Here is a 24480-nt window from a genome sequence, read left to right on the forward strand (position 1 = left end):
GACAGGAACAGGAACAGGAATACGGGCCATAAACGAAATACACCCTCAAACCAACTGGTGTGAATGCGGAGTCCGCTCTCTCAGGACCACGTGCCCGGACATCGGAAAGCAGAGTGACCGGGGTGAGGGGTGTTACCGGTGACTCAATGGCCTTCCCAAAGGACCCAGAATTAACACGATGAAACCCGTGAACGCGACACAGCTGGCGGCCCGGATGCTGCGAGTTCTCACTTGGTTCGAGAAGCAGCCAGCCAGCCTGGGTCCCTGGGTCTCCCGTGGACGGAGAGCCTTGGCTAAGAGAAGAAACGGCTTTTCTGCGGGTGTCTGCAGCCTGCGGTGCGGCTGCGCCTGCGGCGTGAGTGCACCCGGGCGCCGCCTTCCGCAGGGCCGGCCTCGGGGCGCTCTTGTGGTCGAGGGACGAAGGCCGGGACGCCAGGCGGGCGTTCCAGGGCCCGGGGACGCATCTCGAGATCCCGCTCACAGAAGGTTCCCCCGCGCAGAGACGGCGGAGGTCCGCGCGATGCCCGGGACTCGGGGTCAGCGACAAGGCGCCGCGGCCCGGTGCGCACGGACGGGCGCCGGAGAACCCGAGACCAGCAGCGCGCCGGGCGGCCCGTCCCACGGCGGGCGCTAGTGCTGGTCCGTGCTCCCCAACCCCATTCCGGGCCCGGACCCCGCCCCTCCCACCGCCCCTTCTCCGCCCCTACCAGTCCTCGCTCCGCCTCCCCGCCTGCGTCATCGCCTGGCGCCGCCTGGGGAGCGCGGGGGGCGGCTCGTTCGCCAATTGGCCGGCCGCGTCGCCGCTCCCAGAATGCACCGGATGGCGCGTCATTGAAGAGAGACCATGATGGCGGCGGCACTTGGGCCCCCAGAAGTGATCGCCCAGCTGGAGAACGCGGCCAAAGTTCTCATGGTGAGCGCGCCGCCCCGCCCCAGCCTCCGCGCTACCGCGCCACCCCCGCCCCTCGGCCCCGACGCGCCCGCCCGGCCGCCCGGGCGCCCGCGAGGGAGGCGGCGTGGCGGCGCCGCCCGGGAGTCTCCGCTGCTGGACCCGGGGCGGTCGATCCCGGTGGTGTGCAGCTGCTGGGCTGGGCTTCCCGAGCCGCGGGGTGCCCCCAAACGGGCGCAGCACAGGCGGGGAGCCGGGCGCGGGGCCTTGAGCGCCGCTGGGATGCGGGGGCCGGAGGGAGGAAGAGAGCCCGGCCCGGCCCCGCGCTGTGGGCACCCTGCGCCCCGCTGCCTCGTGCTCCCCGAGGCACCCCTCGGCCTGCGGGCGCCTCGGGCCACCGCAGCGCCGGCACGTGGGAGGGCGGCCGAGGGCGGGAGGGGGGGCTCTGGGACCAAGGTCACTGGGGCCAGACGTTCTCCCGGTTCGCTCCGTGGGTCGCGTGTCCACTTCGTTCTGACTCTACGTCAGACAGATTAGTTTCACTCGGGGAATGTGGGAAGAATAAGGATAAAAAAGGGTTTCTCACAGGGAGAAGTCAGGATTAGCTGTATTCCTTTACTCCGTAAACTGTATTTGCTGGCTTCAGTTTTGTTTTTTATTTATGTTTTACTTTTAAAAGCTTTTCATTGATTTTAGAGGGAGGGAGGGAGAGAGAAAGGAAACCTAGATTTGTTCCACGTATTGATTGGTTGATTCTTGTCTGTCATGTTACCGGGACCCAAAGGGAAACCGTGCTGTATTCCACGCTCTAACGGAGCTACCTGGCCATGGCTCAGTTTGTTTTTTAAATGACTTCCGTGTTTGTAGATTTTTATTTTTGGAATTTAGAGGCTCATTTGATTCCTTTAATTGATTCGGCTTTTCTAAGAATTGAATGCAGTCAGGTTTGTTATCCTTCTGGACTTCTATTTTATTTTATTGATTTTAGAGAGAGAGAAGAGAAACATAATTTGTTGTTCCACCCATTTATGCACCTTGGCATATCTGGGTGTCTGGACAATGCTCTAATCAACTGAGATACCCGGCCAGGGCTGGACTATTTTTTCTTCTTTTCCTCTTGGTTCTGTGTTTGAGTTATGTGTTCAAACAGCACATTTAAAAACATTTGAACTAATTCTAACACAGCTTGTAGTTTCATTTACCAAGATTTGTTTTTCCATACAACACCAGATAGGTCATGAAATTGAGAAGTTTAATAAAAAGGAAGGATTTACTGCTTCAATCTGAGCAAAATTAAATAAATCATTTTGTCACAAAACTGAGTAGATATTTTCAGATTCTTGCTATTAAGCCTAGAAAAAGCTACTTAGTCTCCTCTTTAAAAGAAAAATAAATAAAAAAATTGAACATCATTGATGTTTCTCCCCCTCTCCCCCTTCCCCCTTCTTCCCTCCCCCCTCCCCCCTCCCCCTTCTCTCTCCCCTTCTCCCCTGCCCCCCCTCCCCCTCCCCCTCTGCCCCTCTCCCCCTTCCCCTCTCTCCCCCTCTCCCCCTCCCCCTTCCTCTCTGAAGTCAATAAAAATATATTTTAAAAAATAGAAAAAATTTATTTCAGAGGAGAGAGAGAGTGTGTTAGAAACACCAGTGAGAGAGAATCCGTGATCAGCTGCCTCCTGCATGCTCCCTACTAGGGATGGAGCCTGAAACCTGGGCATGTGCCCTGACTGGGAATGAAACCATGACCTGGTTCATAGGTCGATGCTCAACCATTGAGCAACACCAGTGGGGCTCTAGTCTCCTTACTAAAAGGTTCTTAAGATGCCATACATAGAGAACTTCCTGAAATACTGGTTAGTTTTCTAGGAGCTCAAAACCACTGCTTTCTTTCATGGATAAGAGAAAATGAGTGTCCACCATTGGCCTGTGTATTAGGATTTGTGCTTGCCTATGCTTTTCCTCTTCCCTGGCAAAGCTGGTTTTATCACTTATGAGGGGTAGCTTAGAAGAATAGTCATAAATGATGTTTATTGAGTATATACTACATACCAGATACTGTGCTTGATGCTTTACATACTTAGTACTTCTTGCAATAGTTTTACAAGATTGAGAGAGTTTACATGGCCTGGATTACATAATTATTGAGCCATTGAATTTGGTCTACAACTGAGCCCTGCCTGGCTCTAAAGCTGGATTTCTTTCTACTCTACCTCACCACTTCATACATATGTCTAATAGATAGCTGTTTACATACTTTTACTCTTTCCAGGGAAGAGTATGGGAAAAAATGTTACTGAAAATAGGAAATTCTGTTGTAGAAATTTCTACTTACTATTTAAAAATGTGTACCAAAAATATGTAAGAGTAGCAGTTATTGCATTATTTCTCAGTTATGATAGCAGCATTTCAATTTATCCTATATAATAAAGAGCTAATATGCAAATGGTCGTCATGTCCTCACACCACCACTCAGTAACTTCTCAGACACTCAACACTGGGGAGAGAGGAATGGGGACCAGCCAGGCACAAATGAGCTCTCGAGAGAAGAATGGGGACCAGCCAGGCTGTGGCCCGGGAGAGGGACAAGTTGCTCACCCCGCTGTCTCGGGCGCCAGCGTCTGGGGCTGTGGTCTGGGAGAGGGACAAGCTGCCCGCCCCGCGGTCCCAGACGCCAGTGGCTGTGGCCTGGGCAAAGCCGCCTGCCCACAGTCCCCTGGGTGCCTATGGCCGGCCAGAGGGAGGGAAGCCTGGACCCTGGGTGCCTGCGACCAGCCGGAGGAGGGAATACTGGGTCCCAGATGAGGCGCAAGGCAGAGGCAGTTAGGGGCGATCAGGCCGGTAGGGGAGCAGTTAGGGGGGTTCAGGCAGGCAGGAAGAGGTGGTTAGGGGCTATAGGGCAGGCAGGCAGGCAGGTGAGTGGTTGGGAGCCAGCGGTCCTGGATTGCTAGAGGCAGTCAGACATTCCCTGAGGGATCCTGGATTGGAGAGGGTGCAGGCCAGGCAGAGCCCCCCCCCTCCCCGTGCATGAATTTTGTGCACCGGGCCTCTAGTTAATAATAGCTCATATTTATTAAGTGTTTATTGTGTGTGAGGGACTATGCCAAGCACTTTGCATGTTTTACCTCTGTAATTTTATGAGTTATTTCTATTTTCATATTATAGACTAAGGGATTCAAACATGTAGATGCTAAGTAATGGACTTAAATTTGCAAGGAAAGTGGTAGAGCAGGGACTCCAGTTCATGTCTGTCTGTTACCAGTCTGTGATTCTTAACCTATAGGGTAGTGGGACTAGAAAGCAGGAAAATTAATTCATTTGGGGGTAGCTAAGATTGTTAAATGCCCTTTACTTACTAAGCATTAGAATATAAAAAAGGAGAATGGGTGATTTTTTTTCATTTATCCACCTGTGGGTCAGATATGTATCTATCTGAAGAAACCTTATTTATAGGAATTTGTTATATATTATAGCTCTTAATATGTTTTGGGATTCAAAGTAAGTAGTGATGTCTTTCACAGTATTTTTGCTTAGTTTTTTCTTTTGGTATATTTCATAAAAATCAGAAGTTTTAATGTGTAGATCAATCCCAGTACATCTTTTCATTCAAGTCTTAGGAAGTCCATGATGGATATAAAAAAAAACTGTTAAGAAAATTTTTGGGAGCAAACATACATTTTTGGTAATAGGTTCTGTAGCTTTTTATCACCTTCTCTCAGGAAATAGAGACCCCAAAATATGCTAGTCTAAGCATTCTCCCTTCCATTCTACAGATGGGGAAACTGAGATTCAAAGAGGTAGAAGTGACTTGCCGAAGGTAGGTCACGGAACATACTAGTGATAAGACTGATCCAGAACCAAGAGCACCAGACTCCCATTTCAGAACCATGTTCCTTCTCAGAGTCCACATATTATAACACCATAAATATTACATGCTATCATTTGATGAGAAATTTCAAAATATATTTTTGGATATTGCAGTTGGTTGACTGTCAGCATTTATATTCATTCCTATTTAGGTTATTGGATAAGCAGCCAAATAAAGTGGTGTATTAGCCTTTAGGATATTTATGATACTTAATGAATTTTATAGGTCTCAACATGAGTAATTCCCCCCCTCCCCCAAATGTAGCAACGGAATATTTTCTGTAGATGCTTATACATACTACTTAATCTTCTGATTCAAGGCAGTGAGGTTACTTGTCTATACTAATAATCTATGCTAATGAGACTGGGAGACCTTCTGGACGTCCTTCAGGACAAAGCCATGGTGGTGGGGCCGAGGCAGAGGCAGTTAGGGGCAATCAGGTTAGGAGGGGTGGGCAGTTAGGGGTGATCAGGTCGGCAGGGGGGGAAGTTGGGGGCGAGCAGGCTGGCAGGAGGGGCCAGTTGGGGGCGAGCAGGCTGGCAGTGGGGGGCAGTTGGTGGCAATCAGGCCGGCAGGGGTGGACAGTTGGGGGCGAGCAGGCCGGCAGGGGGGCAGTTGGGGGTGAGCAGGCTGGCAGGGGGAGCAATTGGGAGCAAGCAGGCCGGCAGGGGTGGGCAGTTGGGGGCAAGAAGGCCAGTGGGGGTGGAGTTGGGGGTGAGCAGGCTGGCAGGCAGGTGAGTGGTTAGGAACTAGTGGCACTGGATTGCAAGAGGGATGTCCAACTGCCTCCCCCGAGGGGTTCCAGATTGGAGAGGGTGCAGGCTGGGCTGAGGGGACACCCTCCCGAGCACGAATTTTGTGCACTGGGCCTCTAGTTAGAAAATAAATTTGAAGGTGAACCAACTAGAACAAGGAAAGACTTTGTAAATTAATAAGAGTATGCAAGTGAAATTATTTATTGTGAAAATTGTGCAAATGGAACATTTAAATAGAGCCCGAAAATTTATTTTTTAAAATTTATTTTCTAAAAATCTTTATTGTTGAAAGTATTACATATGTCCCCCTTTTTCCTCATTGACCCCTTTTATCCCACCTCCTACCCCCTCCCCTGGCTGTCACCACCCTATTGTCTGTATCCATGTGTTATGCATATAAGCATGCAAGTTCTTTGGTTGATCACTTTCCACACTCCCCTGCCTTCCCTCTGAGATTCCATAGTCTATTATTTGCTTCTATGTTGTTCATCAGTTTATTTTTGTTCATTAGATTCCACATATAAGTGAGATCACGTGATACTTGTCTTTCTCTGACTGGCTTATGTCGCTTAGCATAGTACTTTCCAGCTCCAAGGGAAAGGGATAGAGAGCTAGAAACATCTGTGAGAGAGAAACATCGATCAGCTGCCTCCTGCACACTCCCCACTGGGTATGTGCCCCCAACCAAGGTACATGCCCTTGACCAGAATCGAACCTGGGACCCTTGATTCTGCAGGCCAATGCTCCATACACTGAGCCAAACCGGTTGGGACTGTCCAATATGCTAAAGAAAAAACCCTATCTAATAAAGAGGGAATATGCAAGGGAGGGCATTTGGGGGTGACCGGGGTGTCAGGGGAGGTCAGTTAGGTCTCGATTGGGCTGGTAGGGGAGTGGTTAGGGGGTGATCAGGCTGGCAGGCAGAGCGGTTAGGAGCAATCAGGAAAGCAGGCAGGTGAGTAGTTGGGAACCAGCAGTCCTAGATTGTGAAAGGGATGTCTGACTGGATCGGGCCTAAACCAGCAGTCCTAGATTGTGAAAGGGATGTCCTATGGATCGGGCCTAAACAGGCAGTCGGACATCCCACAAGGGGTCCCAGATTGGAGAGAGTGCAGGTTGGGCTGAGATACACCCCTCCCCCCGTGCATGAATTTCGTGCACCGGGCCTCTAGTCCTATATAATAAAATGCTAATATGCAAATTGTCCCTTTGACGAGGAGATCGACCAGCAGGCAGGCCGGCCAACCGCCCATGTCCCCTCCACCTGGCCAGGCTGGCCGGACCCCACCCATGCACAAATTCATGCACCAGGTCTCTAATACACACACACACACACACACACACACACACACACACACACTGAGTGGCCAGATTATTCATTCAGAGATCATAATAATCTGGCCTCTCTCTATATAGATTTGAGGCCCGATGCATAAAAATTCTATCAGCCCCGCCTCCCCCCTCTCACAGTCCTGGAGTCCTCATGGGATGTCCTACTGATGGCTTAGGCATGCTTCCCTTGGGGAGCGGGTGTAAGCCACAGTCTGGCCTCCTTCTGCGGGAGGCGACCGGGCAGATCATGGGAAAGCAGTGTCCCCTGCATCCCATGGCTGCTGGCCCTTGGCCCTCGCTTCTTAGCGCTGGCCCCGCCCCCTGCCCACTGGGGGGCGATCTGGAGCCAGGCCGGCTTGGGGAGGGGCTGTGGGAGGTTGAGGAACAGCAGGTCGCACCCTGTCCAGCTTCTGTGGAGTCGTGGCACTGGGATTGGGTCCGTGCTGCTGCCTCTTTAGAAAAGGTAGCACTGGGACCCAGACCACGCAGTTCCCTCTCCCGCGCCGCCTCTGCGAAAGGGGTGGTGGTGGCGGCAGCAGTGGCACCGCCTCCTCTCCCGCTCTCGCGGAGGCGGCAGTGCCTCTACTGCGCAGCCAGCCCTTTGTCCTCTTAGCCCCTGTGGCTTTGTCCGAATGTACATCCGGATGATGTCCAGTCTAATTAGCATATTACCCTTTTATTAGTAAAGATAGCATTCTTTTCTATGGAAGACAACAATCTTTAAATTTAATTTTATTTCTAAGCTTGTAGGTACTTGGTTTGCTGTAGCAGTTTTGAAAACCAGTGATTCTAAACTCTTTGAAGAATTTGATTAAGTCCCTGATGCTCCATAGCAGTGTCCATGTATACTTTTTGTTTTGTAATTTACTGTCAAAGTTTACTGTCTGAGTTCTTGTTGCAGTGCTCAGGTTGGAGGATTAACACTTGTGCAGGAGCCTCAGGGACTGGCTCTCAGGTCAGATGCTCCCAGTGTGGGCCCAGCCCCGATCCCAGTCGCCCTCGTGGCCTGTGCCACCCAGATTGCCTGCAGGCCTTCGTATGTAGTATATTTGGTCACCAGCCTGTCTTCACAGCTCCCACATAGGCTCCATTGTCCAATTGGGCTTCACTTACAAATCACAAGTTCAAGGCTAAAAATCATTAAAAATTTCTGGATGGCAACAGTATGAGATCTAGCATGGGCCCTTGTAAGTGCTGGGCCCTATGCGACTGCACAGGTCACACTCGTGAGTTGGCCTTGACTGCAGTCCATCACAGTTGATTTCCCGTTTCTAGAACCTTACACACATGTACTTACTCCATTGGCTTGGGACACCCGTCTCCCTCTTTTGCCTAGTTAACATTTAATTACTTGGATCTTAGTGCAGTGGTCCACTTTGTCAAAAACCCTGAGCATGCTGAACTAGCTTAAATTCTTTTTATTTTTCTACCATTTGCTTAGTTACATTTATTACACCTCAAATTTATGCTGTGTTTGTGGCTCTGTGATTGACTCCTTTTGAATTATAAGCTTCATTCAGACAGGGATTCTGTTTGGTTTTGCTTATCATTGAAGCGCTGTTGTGTCCAAAGCATCTGGCACATTGCCTGACACCTAGGGGGCATTTGATAGTGGTTTGTGGACTGATGTGTATGAACAGAAATCAATAAAAAGTACATGGCTGGGCTCAAAACATTTAAAAAAATAGATTTTTTTTTTTATTGAAGAGAGGAAGGGAGAAGGAGAGAGATAGAAACATTGATGAGAGAGAAATATCAACATGATTGGCTGCCACCTGCACACCCTCAACTGGGGATAGGGCCCACAACCCTCACCGGGAATTGAACCAGTGACCTCTAGTTTCCTGGGTCAACACTCAACCATGAGCCACACTGGCTGGGCTCAAAACATTTTTTTAAAAAAATGTATTTTATTGATTTTTTACAGAGAGGAAGGGAGAGGGCTAGAAAGTTAGAAACATCAATGAGAGAGAAACATCGATCAGCTGCCTCCTGCACACCTCCTACTGGGGATGTGCCCGCAACCCAGGTACATGCCCTTGACCGGAATCGAACCTGGGACCCTTCAGTCCGCAGGCCGACGCTCTAGCCACTGAGCCAAACTGGTCAGGGCTCAAAACATTTTTTAATGCCAAAGTGACTTATGGTGAAGGAGAGTGAATATATGTATCTGGGGGAAGCTGGGCAATACCCCAAAACAGCTGTGTAACCTCAGAATTTTTCAACTGTTATCTTAAAAAATAATAGGAACTTTATAGTAATACATAATATATCCACCTTTTAATATAAAACTAGAGGCCCAGTGCACGAAATTCATGCATGGGGGTAGGGGAGTTCCTTCTGCCCAGCCTGCACCCTCTCCAAACTGGGACCCCTTGGTGGATGTCCAACTGCCTTTCGCAATCCGGGACCGCTGGCTCCTAACCGCTCGCCTGCCTGCCTGCCTGATGGCCCCTAACCACCTCTGCCTGCCTGCCTGATGGCCCCTAACCACCTCTGCCTGCCTGCCTGATCACCCCTAACCGCTCCCCTGCTGGCCTTAACGCCCCTAACCGCCTCTGCCTTGCCCCGCACCTGGGACCCAGGATTCCCTCCTCCTGCCAGTCGCAGGCACCCAGGTCTCAGTCTGGCTTTGCCCAGGCTGGGCGCAGCCACAGGGGACCGTGGGCGGGTGGCTTCACCTGGGCCGCAGCCACAGGTGCTGGCGCCTGGGACCACGGGGCAGGAGGCTTGTCCCTCCTGGGCTGCAGGTGCAGGCGCAGCTGCTGGCGCCCGGGACCGCAGTGTAGGCAGTTTGTAGCTGCTGGTGCCTGGGACTGCGGTGCAGGTGGCTTGTAGCTGCTGGCACCTGGGCCGTAGGCGCAGCCGCTGGCGCCTGGGATCGCAGGGTGGTCGGCTTCTCCCTCTCCCGGGCCTCAGCCCCAGCCGCTGGCGCCCAGGACCGCGGGGCTGGCGGCTTCTCCCTCTCCCAGGCTGCTACCTGGCTGGTCCCCATTCCTCTCTCGTGAGCTCATTTGTGCTTGGCTGGTCCCCATTCCTCTCTCGGGAGCTCATTTGTGCCTGGCTGGTCCTCATTACTCTCTCCCCAGTGTTGAGTGTCTGAGCCTTTATGGCGTGAGGGTGTGATGACCATTTGCATATTAGCTTTTTATTATATAGGACTAGTAGCCCGTTTGCACGAAGATTCGTGCAATAGACCTTCATTCACCTGGCTGCCTGCACCAGTTTTCTGCTGGCACTGGGGACCCAGGCCTTGGCTGTGGCCACCGCCTTCTGCCTTCTTTCAGAGTCGGGGCTTGGCCCCGGGCTGTGGCCTTGGGCTCAGCCGCACCCAACATCCCTGCTAAGGATCGCAGGAGCTGACCCCCAGTGGTTTCCTGCGATCCGTGCAGGCTCCCCACTGGTGCCCAAGGCCGAGAAAGCCTCCGCCCGAGGCTTTCCTGGCCTTGGGCTCAGCCGCACCCAACATCCCTGCTACGGATCGTAGGAGCTGACCCCCAGTGGTTTCCTGCGATCCGTGCAGGCTCCCTGCTGGTGCCCAAGGCTGGGAAAGCCTCCCCCCGAGGCTTTCCCGGCCTTGGGCTCCGCCACACCCCAACGTCCCTGCAACGGTTTCCTGGTGGGCGTGGTTGGTGGGCATGGCTTGGTTGGTGGGTGTGGCTTGGGCGTAGCGAAGGTGCGGTCAATTTGCATATTTGTCTATTATAAGGTAAGATTATGTGACGCTATCCTTTGAACAAAATTAATTAGAAAGTGGCTCTATCTTTATTTTGTAGTTTTGTGGCAGGGATTAGAGAATGAATTAGAAACACCAGTTGTATGGTAGTGACCTAATCAGACGACAGGAGAACAATCACCCTGTTGCTGTGTTGTAAGTACACATGGGAATTATTAAAATTTAGAAATTGAAAGGCAGTATAACATTGAGGATCTGGAGCCTGACTATCTGGATTCTTCTTGGCTCCACCTGGGACTAGCTGTGTGACATTTGGCAAGCCATTTAACCTCTGTGTGTTTTTTCGTCTCTAAAATAGGAAAATAATGATATCTATCTCAGGGAGTTAATGTAAAGATTAAGTTGTTTCACTTACATTATAAGAAAAGTATTTAGTATAGTGCCTGCCACATAGTAAACGCTCTGTAAGTGTTAACAATTATTTTGTACTTTACTGTATCAAATGACTTTGTGTCAAAGCGCGTAAGTTAAGGGAGCATTATTATAAGCACTCAATAAGTATTAGTTGAGTTAATTAAATTTTGTCTAAAGCAGTGTTGATAGGATTTTCTGTGTTGATTAAAATGTTCTATGCAAATGTTCTACATTCTTCAGCATGGTAGCCAGTAGCCATGTGTGGCTGCTGAATACTTGAAATGTGGCAACTGCAGTGGAGGAGGTAAATTTTATTTATTTATTTATTTATTTATTTATTTATTTATTTAATAAATCTTTATTGTTCGGATTATTACAATTGTTTCTCCTTTTTTCCCCCCATATCTCCCCATCACCCGGTTCCCTCCCCCCCGTTGTCCTTATCCATAGGTGTATGATTTTTGTCCAGTCTCTTCCCGTACTCCCCACACAGACACCCCTTTCCCCCTGAGAATTATCAATCCACTCCCATTCTATGCCTCTAATTTTATTATGTTTACCAGTTTATTCTGTTCCTCAGATTTTTAATTCACTTGATTTTTAGAATCACTTGTTGATAGATGTTTGTTGTTCATAATTTTTATCTTTACTTTTTTCTTCTTTTTCCTCTTCTTAAAGAATACCTTTCAGCATTTCATATAATGCTGGTTTGGTGGTGATGAACTCCTTTAGCTTTTTCTTATCTGTGAAGCTCTTTATCTGCCCTTCAATTCTGAATGATAACTTTGCTGGGTAGAATAGTCTTGGTTGTAGGTTCTTGCTATTCATCACTTTGAATATTTCTTGCCATTCCCGTCTGGCCTGCATAGTTTCTGTTGAGAAATCAGCTGACAGTCATATGGGTGCTCCCTTGTAGGTAGTTAACTGTTTTTCTCTTGCTGCTTGTAAGATTCTCTCTTTGTCTTTTGCCCTTGGCATTTTAATTATGATGTGTCTTGGTGTGGTCCTCTTTGGATTCCTCTTGTTTGGAGTTCTGTGCGCTTCCTGAACTTGTAAGTCTATTTCTTTCACCAGGTGGGGGAAGTTTTCTGTCATTATTTCTTCAAATAGGTTTTCAGTATTTTGCTCTCTCTCTTCTGGCACCCCAAAAATTCGGATATTGGTACGCTTAAAGCCATCCTGGAGGCTCCTTATGCTATCCTCACACTTTTGGATTCTTCTTTCTTTCCGCCTCTCTGGTTGGGTGTTTTTTTCTTCCTCATATTCCAGCTCTTTGGTTTGACTCTTCGGGTGCGGTGGTCTACTCTGTATATTCTTTATTTCAGACAGTGTATGCATAATTTCTGACTGGTCCTTTTCCATTTTTTTGGTATTCTCATTTAGGTCCTTGAAGGTCTCTTCAAGTTCCTCAGCGGTTTTTAGAAGTTTCTTGAGTAACCTTATAAATATGGTTCTGAACACTGTGTCGTCCATTAGTTTGCTTTCATCTATCTCTTCTACTTGTGACATACTCCGATGTCTCCACATTTTGGCTGCCTCCCTGTGTTGATGGAGTGGCTTTGTGTGGTCGGTGACCTATAGGGCCCGGTAGCTCAGTTTCCCCAATCACCCTAGGTGGTCGCTCTTGGTACTCCCCTTTGTGGGCTGAGTGGAAAGTCTTGGTGAAGTTAAAAGCCCTGATTGCTGTTGGTACACTGGGAGGAATTGACCTCCAGTCCAATTGGCTGTGAGGGCCTGCTGTCTATATAACGGAAGAATTGCTGTGCTGAAGACACAGTAGGGCTTTGGTGCTCACGACAGAAAAGTCACTGTCACTCTTCGACCGGCCGAGAGTCCCTCCCGTAGGCGTCTGGGTCCCCCGCGTGTCCCCAGAAACTGGAGTTCAGAGTGGTTGGGATTGTTGGTATCACTGGCAGGAGTTGATCTCCAAGCCAGTTGGCTGTGAGGATCAGCAGTGGAGGAGGTAAATTTTAAATTTTACTTAATTTAAATGGCCGCACAGAGGGAATGGCTATCATAGTGGGCAGCACAGAGTGCGGTTGTGTGTCTGTTTGCATTCTTCTTCTGTTTTGTAAACTGGTCCCAGATGTCACATAATCCTCATAGGTCCCATCATTACTTCTGCTTGTTGCAGTCCCACTGTTAAAATGAATACTGATTTTTATTATTCTGATTTCTTTTCTTGCTTTAGAATCATTAAAACACAATACTGTTGAAAAGAAAACATTGATGGTACTATATAGTGATGGTACTAGCCTACCTAATAAAAGAGTAATATGCTAATTGACTGTACCTTCTCTATGCCCACAGCCAATCAGGGCACTATGCAAATTAACCCAGCAAAGATGGCGGCCCCCACACACTGCCCACCCCTCATCGCTGAGCCGCTGATGGACCCGGGCCGGCGGGTGGTGCAGGACCTCCCGCCGCTCCAATCGATGGTCACTGACGGACCCGGGCGGTGGAGGCGCCCAGATCGCGGATGGCGCCACCGCTTGGGTCCAAGCCCCGACCCTGAAAGAAGGCAGAAGGCTGTGGCCAGAGCCAAGGCCTGGGTCCCCGGTGCTGGCAGAAAACTGGTGCAGGCAGCCAGGTGAAGGAAGGTCTATTGCATGAATCTTCGTGCAACGGGCCTCCAGTATACTTTATAATTATAAGTTATTTTCATTTGTAGATTTATAAGTGCCAAATAGAATGATCAAAACAATGTTTTTTTCATCATCATATATACACCTACCTTTAACATTTATCCATTTATGAACAATATCAAGAAAAATATTTACACAGATATCATAAAAGTACACAATATTGTAACATCCTTTTATTTTTATTTTATTACTAGAAGCCCGGTGCACGAAATTCGTGCACGGAGGGGGGTTGTCCCTCAGCCCAGCCTGTACCCTCCCCAATCTGGGACCCCTGGAGGGCAGTCGGACATCCCTCTCACAATCCAGGACTGCTGGCTCCCAACTGCTTGCCTGCCTGCCAGCCTGATCACCCCCTAACCACTCCACTGCCAGCCTGGTTGATGCTTAACTGCTCCCCTGCCAGCCTGTTTGCCCCCAACTTACCTCCTCTGCTGGCCTGGTCACCCCTAACTGCCTTCTCCTGCAGGGTTGATCACCTCCAACTGCCTTCCCTTGCAGGCCTGGTCCCTCTCAACTGCCCTCCCTTGCAGGCCTGGTCCCTCTCAACTGCCCTCCCTTGCAGGTCGGGTACCTCCCAACTGCCCTCTCCTGCTGGCCATCTTGTAGTGGCCATCTTGTGTCCACGTGGGGGCAGGATCTTTGACCACATGGGACAGACATATTGTGTATTGGAGTGATGGTCAATCTGCATATTACTCTTTTATTATATATGATGATAGAGGCCTGGTGCACGAGTGGGGGCCAGCTGGTTTGCCCTGAAGGGTGTCCCAGATCAGGGTGGGGGTTCCCTTGGGACGTGGGGCGGCCTGAGCGAGGGGCCTGTGGTGGTTTGCAGGCCAGCCACGCCCCCTGGCGACCCAAGCGGAGGCCCTGTTATCTGGAATTTATTTTCCTTCTACAATTGAAACTTTGTAGCCTGGGGCTCCCTCCGTGGCCGGCAGCCATTTCTGTTGGGGTTATAATTGAAACTTTGTAGCCTTAAGCAGAGGCTGGGCCCGGACAGGGTGTGTGGAAAGCTTTGCTTCCCCTGTTGCCGCCAGCAACCCTGGCCTGCTCTCTCAAGCTCCGTTCTGCCGCCATTTCTGTTTGAATTTGTTTACCTTCTATAATTGAAACTTTGTAGCCTTGAGTGGAGGCTTAGGCCTGCAACGGCTCGCGGAAAGCTTGGCTTGCTCTGTTACCTGGGAAACCTTGCTCTCTATGGCTGTAGCCATCTTGGTTGGGTTAATTTGCATACTTGCTCTGATTGACTGGTGGGCATGGCTTGTTGGTGTGTCGATGGTATGGTCAATTTGCATATTACCTTTTTATTAGGTAGGATTTTAAAAATTGATTTTCGAGAGGAAGGGAGTGGGAGGGAAATAGTGATCAGTTGCTTTCCATACACCCCAATCAGGGATTGAACCTACAACCTGGATATGTGCCCTGACCAGGAATTAAACCTCGACCCTTTGATGCAGGGATGACGCTTCCTCCAACTGAGCCACATCATTAACCAGTGCTGTCACATATCCTTTTAGCAAGACAAGTTTGTTCAGGTTCTTGTCACAGAATATTTGGTAATAAAGTAATTTTTTTGTAATGATCTCACCATGGCTTTTTAAAAATTCATTTATCTTTTAAATGAAGAAACATTGATTTTTTTAAAAATAGTTTCTTTGTATTTATTAAATTAAATTTATTGTGCTGACATTTGTCAACGTGAACATAGAAGTTTCACGTGGGTTTCTATGTTACAAGACCTGTATATTGCACCATGTGCCCAACGCTTTTTCTGACTTATTTCATTTAGCATAATGTTCTCAAGGTCCATCCATGTTGCAAATGGTGCTATTTCATCCTTTCATATGGCTAGCATTCCGTTGTGTATATGTACCACATCTTTATCCAGTCCTCTATTGCAGGACACTTTGGTTGTTCCCATGTCTTGGACACTGTGAATAATGCTGCAGTGAACATAGGGGTGCATATATCTTTGCAAATACATGACTTTGAGGTTTTCGGTGTGTACCCTGGAGAGGGATTGATGGGTCATATGGTAGCTCTATTCTTAATTTTTTGAGAAAACACTAGAATGCTTTCCATAGTGGTTGTACCAGTCTATATTCCCACCAACAGTGAATGAGGGTTCCCCTTTTTCCACAACATCTCCAACACTTGTTATTGCTTCTCTTGTTAATAATGCCCACTCTAAAAGGTGTGGGGTGGTATCTCATTGTAGTTTTGATTTGCATTTCCCTATAATTGCCATTGAGATTGAACATCTTTTCATATACCTATTGGCTGTTTGTCTTCTTGGGGAGAGGTGTATTTTCAGGTCCTTTGTCTACTTAAAAAAAAAAATATACACACACACACACACACACACACACACACATATTAGAGAAGGAGAGAGAGGGAGGGAGAGAGAGAAACATCAATGGAGAGAGAATCATTGATCTGTTACATCCTGCACGTTGTGGGGATCGATCCTGCAACCAGGGCATGTTTCCTGACTGGAAATCAAACCATGACCTCCTGGTTCGTAGGTCTATGCTCAACCACTGAGCAATGCCAGCCGGGCCTCTGCCCACTTTTTGGGTGGTTTTGTTTTTTTGGTGTTGAGCTTTATGAGTTCTTTATATATTTTGGAAATTGAACCTTTGTTGGAGCTACTGTGTGTGAATATCATCTCCCATCTGGATGGCTGCCTCTTTGTTTTGTTGCCAATTTCTTTTGCTATGCAGAAGCTTTTTTGCTATAGTCCCATTATTTTTGCCTTTACTTCCCTTGCATTTGGGGCCAAGTTCTTAAAATGTTCTCTACGACTAAGGTCTATAAGTTTTGTACCTATATTTTCTTCTATGTAACTAACTTACTGTTTCAGGGCTTATAGTTAGGTCTTTGATCCACTTTGAGTTAATTATTGTACATGGGGACAAACTGTAATTCAGTTTTATTCATTTGCATGTGGTTTTCCAAGCACCATTTATTGAAGAGACTATCTTTACTCCATTGTGTGTTTCTGGCTCCTGGTGGGGCTGAAAGGACTGGGGAACACTGGAGAGGCTGAGGAGACTGGGCGCTGCCAGTTATGTGATGGCGTGACAGTCAATATGCATATTCCCTCTTTATTAGATAGGATTGTGTATGAAGTCTGATGTTTTATAAGTGGAATATCAGCCCTGGTCATTGTGGCTCAGTTAGTTGAGTGTCACCCCATGCACTGAGAAGATTTTGTTTTAATTCCCAGTCAGGGCACATGACTGGGACTCCGGCTTGATCCCCAGTAGGGGGCATGCAGGAGGCATCTGATCAATGCTACCCTCTCACATCAATGTCTGTATCCCCCTCCCTTTCCCACTCCGCCACCCCTTTCCCCCCTGAAATGAATAATAGAAACATTTTAAGTGGAATCTCATTCTTTGTTATATTAAAATTATATTCAGATCTGTACTTTATAAAGTGTGTGAATATCAGGGTGTCCAAAGACAATTGGCTTTAGAAAATATATATATATATATATTTGTAAACTTAACTAGCATATTAACTTGTAAAATTATGCCTGTGTAGTGCTGCTTTTCAAGGATGATGAGAAAAAAAGAAAGTATAACTCAGAAATTTTTTGAGTAATCTATAGTTGATTTGTATTTCCAGAAGTGTAATGCAGTAGTTGGTGCCTAGTAATGTGCTGAGTACTCAGGGTATAACCAGCAGACATTTATGATGCAATTAGCTTGTGAAAACAAACTTGCTCTAACCGATTTGGCTCAGTGGATAGAGCGTCAGCCTTTGGACTCAAGGGTTCCAGGTTTGATTCCTGTCAAGAGCATGTACCTTAGTTGCGAGCACATACCCAGTAGGGAGTGTGCACGAGGCAGCTGATCGATGTTTCTCTCTCATTGATGTTTCAAACTCTATCCCTCTCCCTTCCTCTCTGTAAAAAATCAATAAAATGTATTAAAAAAATACACACACCACAAACTCAACATGTTGAATTGGGGAAGATAGTGGGAATGAAGAATTTGCAAATGGAAGGAAAAATATATATTTAGCAGTTAGCTGTTCACAGTGTATTCTTAATAAAGCTTTTAAAGTATTAAAGAGTTTGACACTATGCTTTATTGGAAATGTTTGCACTTTTACCTACAGAGCTATAGAGGGTGCTGTATCCTTAAGAAAAGTAGTGGGAATTGGCTTTAATTTTATTAGGCCAGAGCATCGAAGTTAATTTATTTTTCTTCGATGTACATCTTTTTTTTTTTCTTTCTACTATTTTAACTGAAATTAGAATGACTAATATTGCATAATTGGTATAGTTTACAATGAATATTGATCTAATGGACTTGGTTGCGAAATATTCGTCTTCCAGATTATTTAAATATAGTTGAAATTATGATTGCCCTACTTTATACTGGTTATAATAACAAAAGTTTATTTTCCTGCCATCTGCCTCCTCCCTCTCCTCCCAAATTGAGAATTGTCATGTTTTGATTGGTAGGTTTTGTAAGCAGTCTCTTCTCCTCTTCAGATGGGTCAAAAAACAATCAAACCATATAATGGGACTGTATGCTTCGGTAGGTCTGGTTCAAAGGGTATTATCTTGAGAGGAGAGATTGTTAGAACAAAGTAGAATTTAAAAACCTTGCAGACTTCAGAAGTTGTTGTTTTTTTAAGAAGCTGATTAATTTATTCAGATAGGAGTTCTTTAAATTCCAGACTTATTCTCTATTTTAAAAAATTTAATGGTGATTTTAGAAAACTTGAGGTTGAATTATCTGATAATACTTTTTTTTTGATGGTTAAAAAAGTTTGGGTTTTTATTGTTTTTGCTAAACTGCTAAAATTTTTTTATTTTGAAGGCAGGGATGGAATTATTAATTTTGATCCATTTATTTAATTTTTAAAAGAGGGGAAAGAGATCATGGCCTAAAGAAATAGTAGTTAACCCCCACCGCATCCTCGAAGTTCTAGTCAGTGACATGAGCATCACCCACTTTCCACTCAGAGCACACTATTCAGATGATGGCACACTTTGCCCCAATGGATCACCCAGAAGGCACAGGGCAATGGGTACTAGTTTTAGCTCTCAGCAGGTTATTCAAACCAGGTAAAGTGGTGGGCTAAAGTCCAGAAATTCTTTTTTCTCCCCTTGTTAATCCTTATCCCTATCTAATAAAGAGGGAATATGCAAATTGACCATCACGCCATTACAAAGATGGCAGCACCCAGTCCTTTCAGCCCAGCTGGAGGGGCGGCAGGCGCACGGTGTGGCCGGACCTGCCCTCAGCCCCCCAGCCGCCCAGGGCTGGCCCGAGGCGCAGGCAAGTCTCAGATGGCAGCTGCCCAGCTGCCCAGGGCCACCCAAGGCTCAGGTAACCAGGGCCGGCCGAGGCTTGCACTGCCGGCAGTGGTAGCATCAGAGGTGTGATGGGGGCATTGCCTTCCCCTGATCGCCAGGTCGCCTCCCGCCCCTGAGGGCTCCTGGACTGTGAGAGGGGGCAGGCTGGGCTGAGAAACCCCCCCACCCCGCTCCAGTGCATGAATTTTCATGCACTGGGCCTCTGTGTGTGTGTGTGTGTGTGTGTGTGTGTGTGTGTGTGTGTGTGTGTGTATTTTTACTGATTTCAGAGAGGAAGGGTGAGGGAGAGATAGAAACATCAATGATGAGAGAGAATTGATTGGCTGCCTCCTGCACACCCCCCTCTGGGGATCGAGACCATAACCTGGAATGTGTCCCTGACCGGAATTGAATCCTGGTCCCTTCAATCCGAAGGCCAGCGCTCTATCCACTGAGCCCAACTGGCTAGGAGGAGCCTGCAACCAAGGTACATGCCCTTGACCGGAATGGAACCCAGGACCCTTTTGTCCGCAGGCCAACTCTTATCTATTGAGCTAAACTGGCTAGGGCTGTCCAGAAATTCTATCCAGGATTTCTGTCCATTGGCTGACCACATACAAACTATCAGAAGCTTATAAAATTTAAGAGGGCTGGGGAAGGAGGAGGTTGGCAGAAGATAAATTATATAGGTCATTCAAGCTTTCTCCTGGGCTAGTGACTCTGGATACAGACTTCAAGAGAGGTTGGGATAGGTGGACTGTAGGTTTCTGATGAAAGAAAATCATCCCTTGAAGAGGAGTCGAGATGTGCCATGCAGAGAAGTTCTTGCAGAGGGCACTGGAGAAAGGGCAGTTGATCCTCCCATCTAGGAGATAGGAGGTTCTCCTAGTACCTTGAAGTAAGATGGAAGGCTGATGGAGAATCCTGAGGTTTCGGCCACATGTGAGACTGGTACACACATACAAACTGAAAAGCCATCAGGAACTCCCCAAACCAACTCCCACCTACATTCATTGGCTCTGCAAAGTGTTGCCAGAGATTCTTGCTGTCTGTTAGTAAAGAGAAACCTGTAAGAAGCAGAAAATATTTAGAGAACATTCAAATATCTCTTTCCAAAGATTATATATTTAAAGTTAAAAGTTTCTTTCATTCATTTAGAAGGCAAGTATGCCACTTATAAAAACACTAGAGGCCCGGTGCACGAAATTACGAAATTTGTGCGCGGGGGCGGGGTGTCCCAATCTGGGACTCCTGGGGAGATGTCCGACTGCCGGTTTAGGCCTGATCCCACAGGGCCTAAACCGGCAGTCGGACATCCCTCTCACAATCCAGGACTGCTGGCTCCTAACCACTCGCCTGCCTGCCTGCCTGATTGTCCCTAACCACTTCTGCCTGCCAGCCTGATCACCCCCTAACCGCTCCCCTGCTGGCCTGATTGATGCCTAAGTGCTCCCCTGCCAACCTGCCCTCCCCTGCCAACCTGATGGCCCGCAACTGCCCTCCACTGCCGGCCTGATGGCCCTCAACTGCCCTCCCCTGCAGGCCTCGTTGCCCCTGACTGCCCTCCTCTGCAGGCCTGGTCACCCCCAGCTGCCCTCTCCTGCAGGCCTGGTCCCCTCCCAACTACCCTCCCCTACTGGCCATCTTGTGATTATGTGGGGCAGCCATCTTGTGATGACATGGGGGTGGCCATCTTGTGAGGGCGTGAGGGTCTATTTGCATATTACCTCTTTATTATATAGGACTAGAGGCCCAATGCACGAAATTCTTGCAAGAGTGGGCGTTCCTTCCCCCGGCTGCCAGCACTGGCTTCCCTCTGGCACCCGGGACCTGGGCTTTCCTCTGGCCGCTGGCAACCACTCGGGACCTGGCTTCCCTCACAGCCCTGGCTTCAGTCTAATTAGCATATTACGCTTTTATTGTTATAGGTAAAGGCAGGAACAGACTAGGAAAGGAAAGTAACTTTGGATTCAGTTTCATCAGTGCTAAAGAATTTTGAAATTATTTAAACTTGGTCAAGTTAAATGGAGTGATATATTTTGGAATAAAAGGTAATAAATTAGCTAGGTTTAAAAAAATACAAAAAACATGTTAGATAAGTATCTGTCTTTCTAAAATGTAGGCAATTTTAAAGGATTCTGACCCCAACCTTGCCAGGAATTTCTTCCTTTTTCCTGAAGCTGTATTTTACATACCGGTATTTATTATGAAGTTTCATGTTAATAGTTCCTAAAAAAAGGTAAGAATTTGTGTTCCTTTTGTACCACTACTCCACAAAGTGAAAGTATTTTCTCATTGTGAGTAAAAGGATTGTTGTTCAAGTTTCCTTACTGAACACATGTGCTCTATTTTGTTTGTTTCTCTTTAATGGTCAAGGCACCTCCTTCCATGGTCAACAATGAACAACGCCAGCATGCAGAGCACATATTCTTATCATTTAGGAAATCGAAGTCACCATTTGCAGTTTGCAAGCATATTTTGGGTAAGTATTCACTTTAAAAATATTTTTGCATGATCACTTCTAATTTTTCTCTCCTGAATGTTACATATTTTAAATTTCTTTTTTAAAATAAGCAGGTTTGTATAGTTATAATTTTTTATTAATCATTCTCTGAAGTGGCTTTAAAGATATCCCATATAGCCAGACAGAAAACATTTTTTAATTTTGGATTTTTCTCCCTTAGATATAGTGTTCCATAATTTGTTTTATTATTGATCATAGTGTGAAGGTTGTTAAGAGTGGGGGGAAAAGTCTAATATTTTTTTCAGTTTGTTTTCAAGTGTGATGTCATTTATTATAGGAAATGTACTGTATATTATCTCAGTGTTTTAAAATTCAGATTGTTTTTGGAGCTTTCTACAATTTTCCTTTTTTTTAACCATGTAGTTTGTACTCAGCTTGCTTAAATAACTATTAGTCAGTTCTGTGTAAGTTTTCACTGTATATCCTAAAATGAAGCATTGATTTTTACACTTGTAATATATTATGAATACCTTATATCTGACATATGTACAGAAATGATCTCTTTTCAAAGATGGTATTTTCTATATATACATATATATATAGTCTTCTGCCTCTTAGATATTTTATAACCTTGTTATTATTGGCTCTTTTTTTTTTTTTTTTTAAATTGGAACCATTTTTGTCACCCAGAGTTAAGGCTCTGAAATGCTGAGTTATCCAATGACCACAGAATTGGCTAGTTGAGTATTAGGAACTACAATATCTGACCTTTTATTCTTATGCTTTGACTTATCTGTTAGCCAGCAGATTGAAATCGCCTACAATGAAAGTTATCATGTTACAAGTACTCTACACATACGGGGTTATAGAGGTGTTAGATTGACTGGGTTGGAAAAGCTCTGTCAGGGACTGTTGAGGTCCCAGCTCCAGTGGTGCCTGCTGCATGTGGTCACCTTGAGTTACTTACCCTCTCTGAGCCTGTTTTCATCTGTGAAATGGGAATAGTGATGTCCTCTTCCTTCATGGATCGGCTATGTTTAGTTGTGGTGAGGTGCAAATGTAACAATGTAGAAAAGCACTTTGTAAACACTCAGGTAAATGTCATGATCCCATTACCTCATTAAAAATATGATAAGCTTAAAAATGCTGTTTTTTGTTTCCGAGGTGGTGAAGGTGGCTCTTTCCCACTCCGGAGTTAGATCCCACCATTAGAGGGGAAGCTTTAATAACCACCTTTTAAATTCCAAATGAGGAAGTTTTGAAAAAATTTTTGAGTGGTAGTGGTGAGTTTGTTTCTGGCACTGAGATAATTTATTTTATGCCTGTGGAGAATATTTAACTCAGCATTAAATTAAGCAAAACTAAACATTAGCCTTCAGAATTTTTTTAAAAATATATTTTATTGATTATTTACATAGAGGAAGGGAGAGGGAGAGAGAGTTAGAAACATTGATGAGAGAGAAACATCAATCAGCTGCCTCCTGCACACCCCCCACTGGGAATGTGCCCGCAACCAAGGTACATGCCCTTGACCTGGAATCGAACCCGGGACCCCTGAGTCCGCAGGCTGACGCTCTTTCCACTGAGCCAAACCAGTTAGGGCAGCCTTCAGAATTTAATGGAGACTTGCTTCATCCTTACTGCCTGGAAATTGTTCAGCATTAATGGATTTAGAAAACCATTTTGTTAACTAGCACCTAAAATAAACTGAGAATGGTTTTCTTCATGGCAGGTGGCATAACTACATTAACTAGAGTTCTATTAGTGTTTCATTTAACTTTCTGTTACAATTCAGTCGTCATTCTTTACTAGTCAGGAAGTAGTTAATCTAAGTTATAAGTATTTTATTAGAGTGTATTTGTTTATACCACTCTTTTTTTGAATATGTATATTTATGAAGTATTGTTGTTTTGTTATGATTTAAGCTTATTTTGGAAAACTTGTTTTTCTGATAAAAATTTCTAAGGACGGGTATTGCGAATTCCAGCCGTGCTTCTAAAATCATTTTGGGTTTTGAGACATAAACTATTTAAAAGCCTGAGTGCATGTATTACAGTCATTAATGTACTGCCAAGCCCTGTGTTACATTAATGTTACATGTAAACTTCACAGAGTATCTTTTCACTCCGTCCTCGTCCTCGGTTGCCACCAGCACAGAAAGGTTAATTCCTCTAAGAAGACTTCTCATGCAGGTGGCAGTCAATCACAGTTCAGAATTTTCACATTCTTGGCTAGGGATTGTATATAATTTTTGTAGAATGTCGGGGCAATATATTCTAATAAAAGGGAGACTTTCTCCTTGATGCTTCCCTTTTCTGGCCTCTTAAAATTCTTCCTTTCCCCTTCTCACTTAAGTTTTATTACGTTTCTCATCTTTCCTCATTTCCTGGTCTTACCCTTTTGTTTTCATTCTAGTTTTATTTTTTTTGGCTCTTTTCTGAAAGTGTGTTTACACACGCATGTGCATGTTGCATGCTTGTGCATTTTGTCAGGAGAGCACTTCAGACTGCTTCACCTCAGAAGTCTTTGGCTTAGGAATTTTTTAGGTTTATGGGGTCGAATGTTTCTTAAGAAATCCTGAGTTCTCTTCTTGTTAAAGAACTATCATATTCCCAGACAGTGAGGGAGTCACTGTCTCCTGGGGCTTTGTGACATTCTTTTGTCCTCCTCTCGGGGGAGAAATTGAATTCTTTTAGTTGTTACCTCAGAAGTATCCAAAATAAAACAAAATGATGTGCATATGTGTCTATCATTAAGCAGAATTTGGGGCTTACATTACTTGTACTTGAAAGCCAGAGAGGTGATTGTCTTCACTGATATCTGGGCTTGACTACTAGGGCTTTCTTAAAAACAAAACAAAACAAAACAAAAAAACCAAAACCACACACACACAACTTTTGATCAATCAAAACAGAGTGTGTACATTTCCTCTCTGACATTTACTTCATTTTCACTTTTGTCTTCATGGCTCTGTCTAGTTTCAGATGGTTGACAAGATACAAATGAATTTTAGTTATGTAATTATTATTAAAGTTACTGTGGTAGGAAATGAAAGTGTCCAGCTAAGTGGCCTGAAAATAATTGGTCATCTAGACCGTGCCCTCGTCAGTGGAAAGTTACC

General features: G+C 46.0%; 1 protein-coding gene across 2 annotated transcripts in view; it reads left to right on the forward strand.

The window, feature by feature from the left end:
* The first annotated feature begins 836 nt into the window (after positions 1 to 836).
* XPO4 (exportin 4) overlaps positions 837 to 24480 on the forward strand; it is a 143365-nt gene continuing 119721 nt past the window's right edge. For both annotated transcript variants that reach the window (XM_054718686.1, XM_054718687.1), the window contains exons 1-2: positions 837 to 913; positions 21272 to 21377. In XM_054718686.1, coding sequence (XP_054574661.1) covers positions 845 to 913; positions 21272 to 21377 — 175 coding nt within the window. In that variant the 5' untranslated portion in view covers positions 837 to 844. The remainder of the gene's footprint in view (positions 914 to 21271; positions 21378 to 24480) is intronic.

Source organism: Eptesicus fuscus, chromosome 7, assembly GCF_027574615.1.
Source record: "Eptesicus fuscus isolate TK198812 chromosome 7, DD_ASM_mEF_20220401, whole genome shotgun sequence".
NCBI lineage: Eukaryota > Metazoa > Chordata > Mammalia > Chiroptera > Vespertilionidae > Eptesicus > Eptesicus fuscus.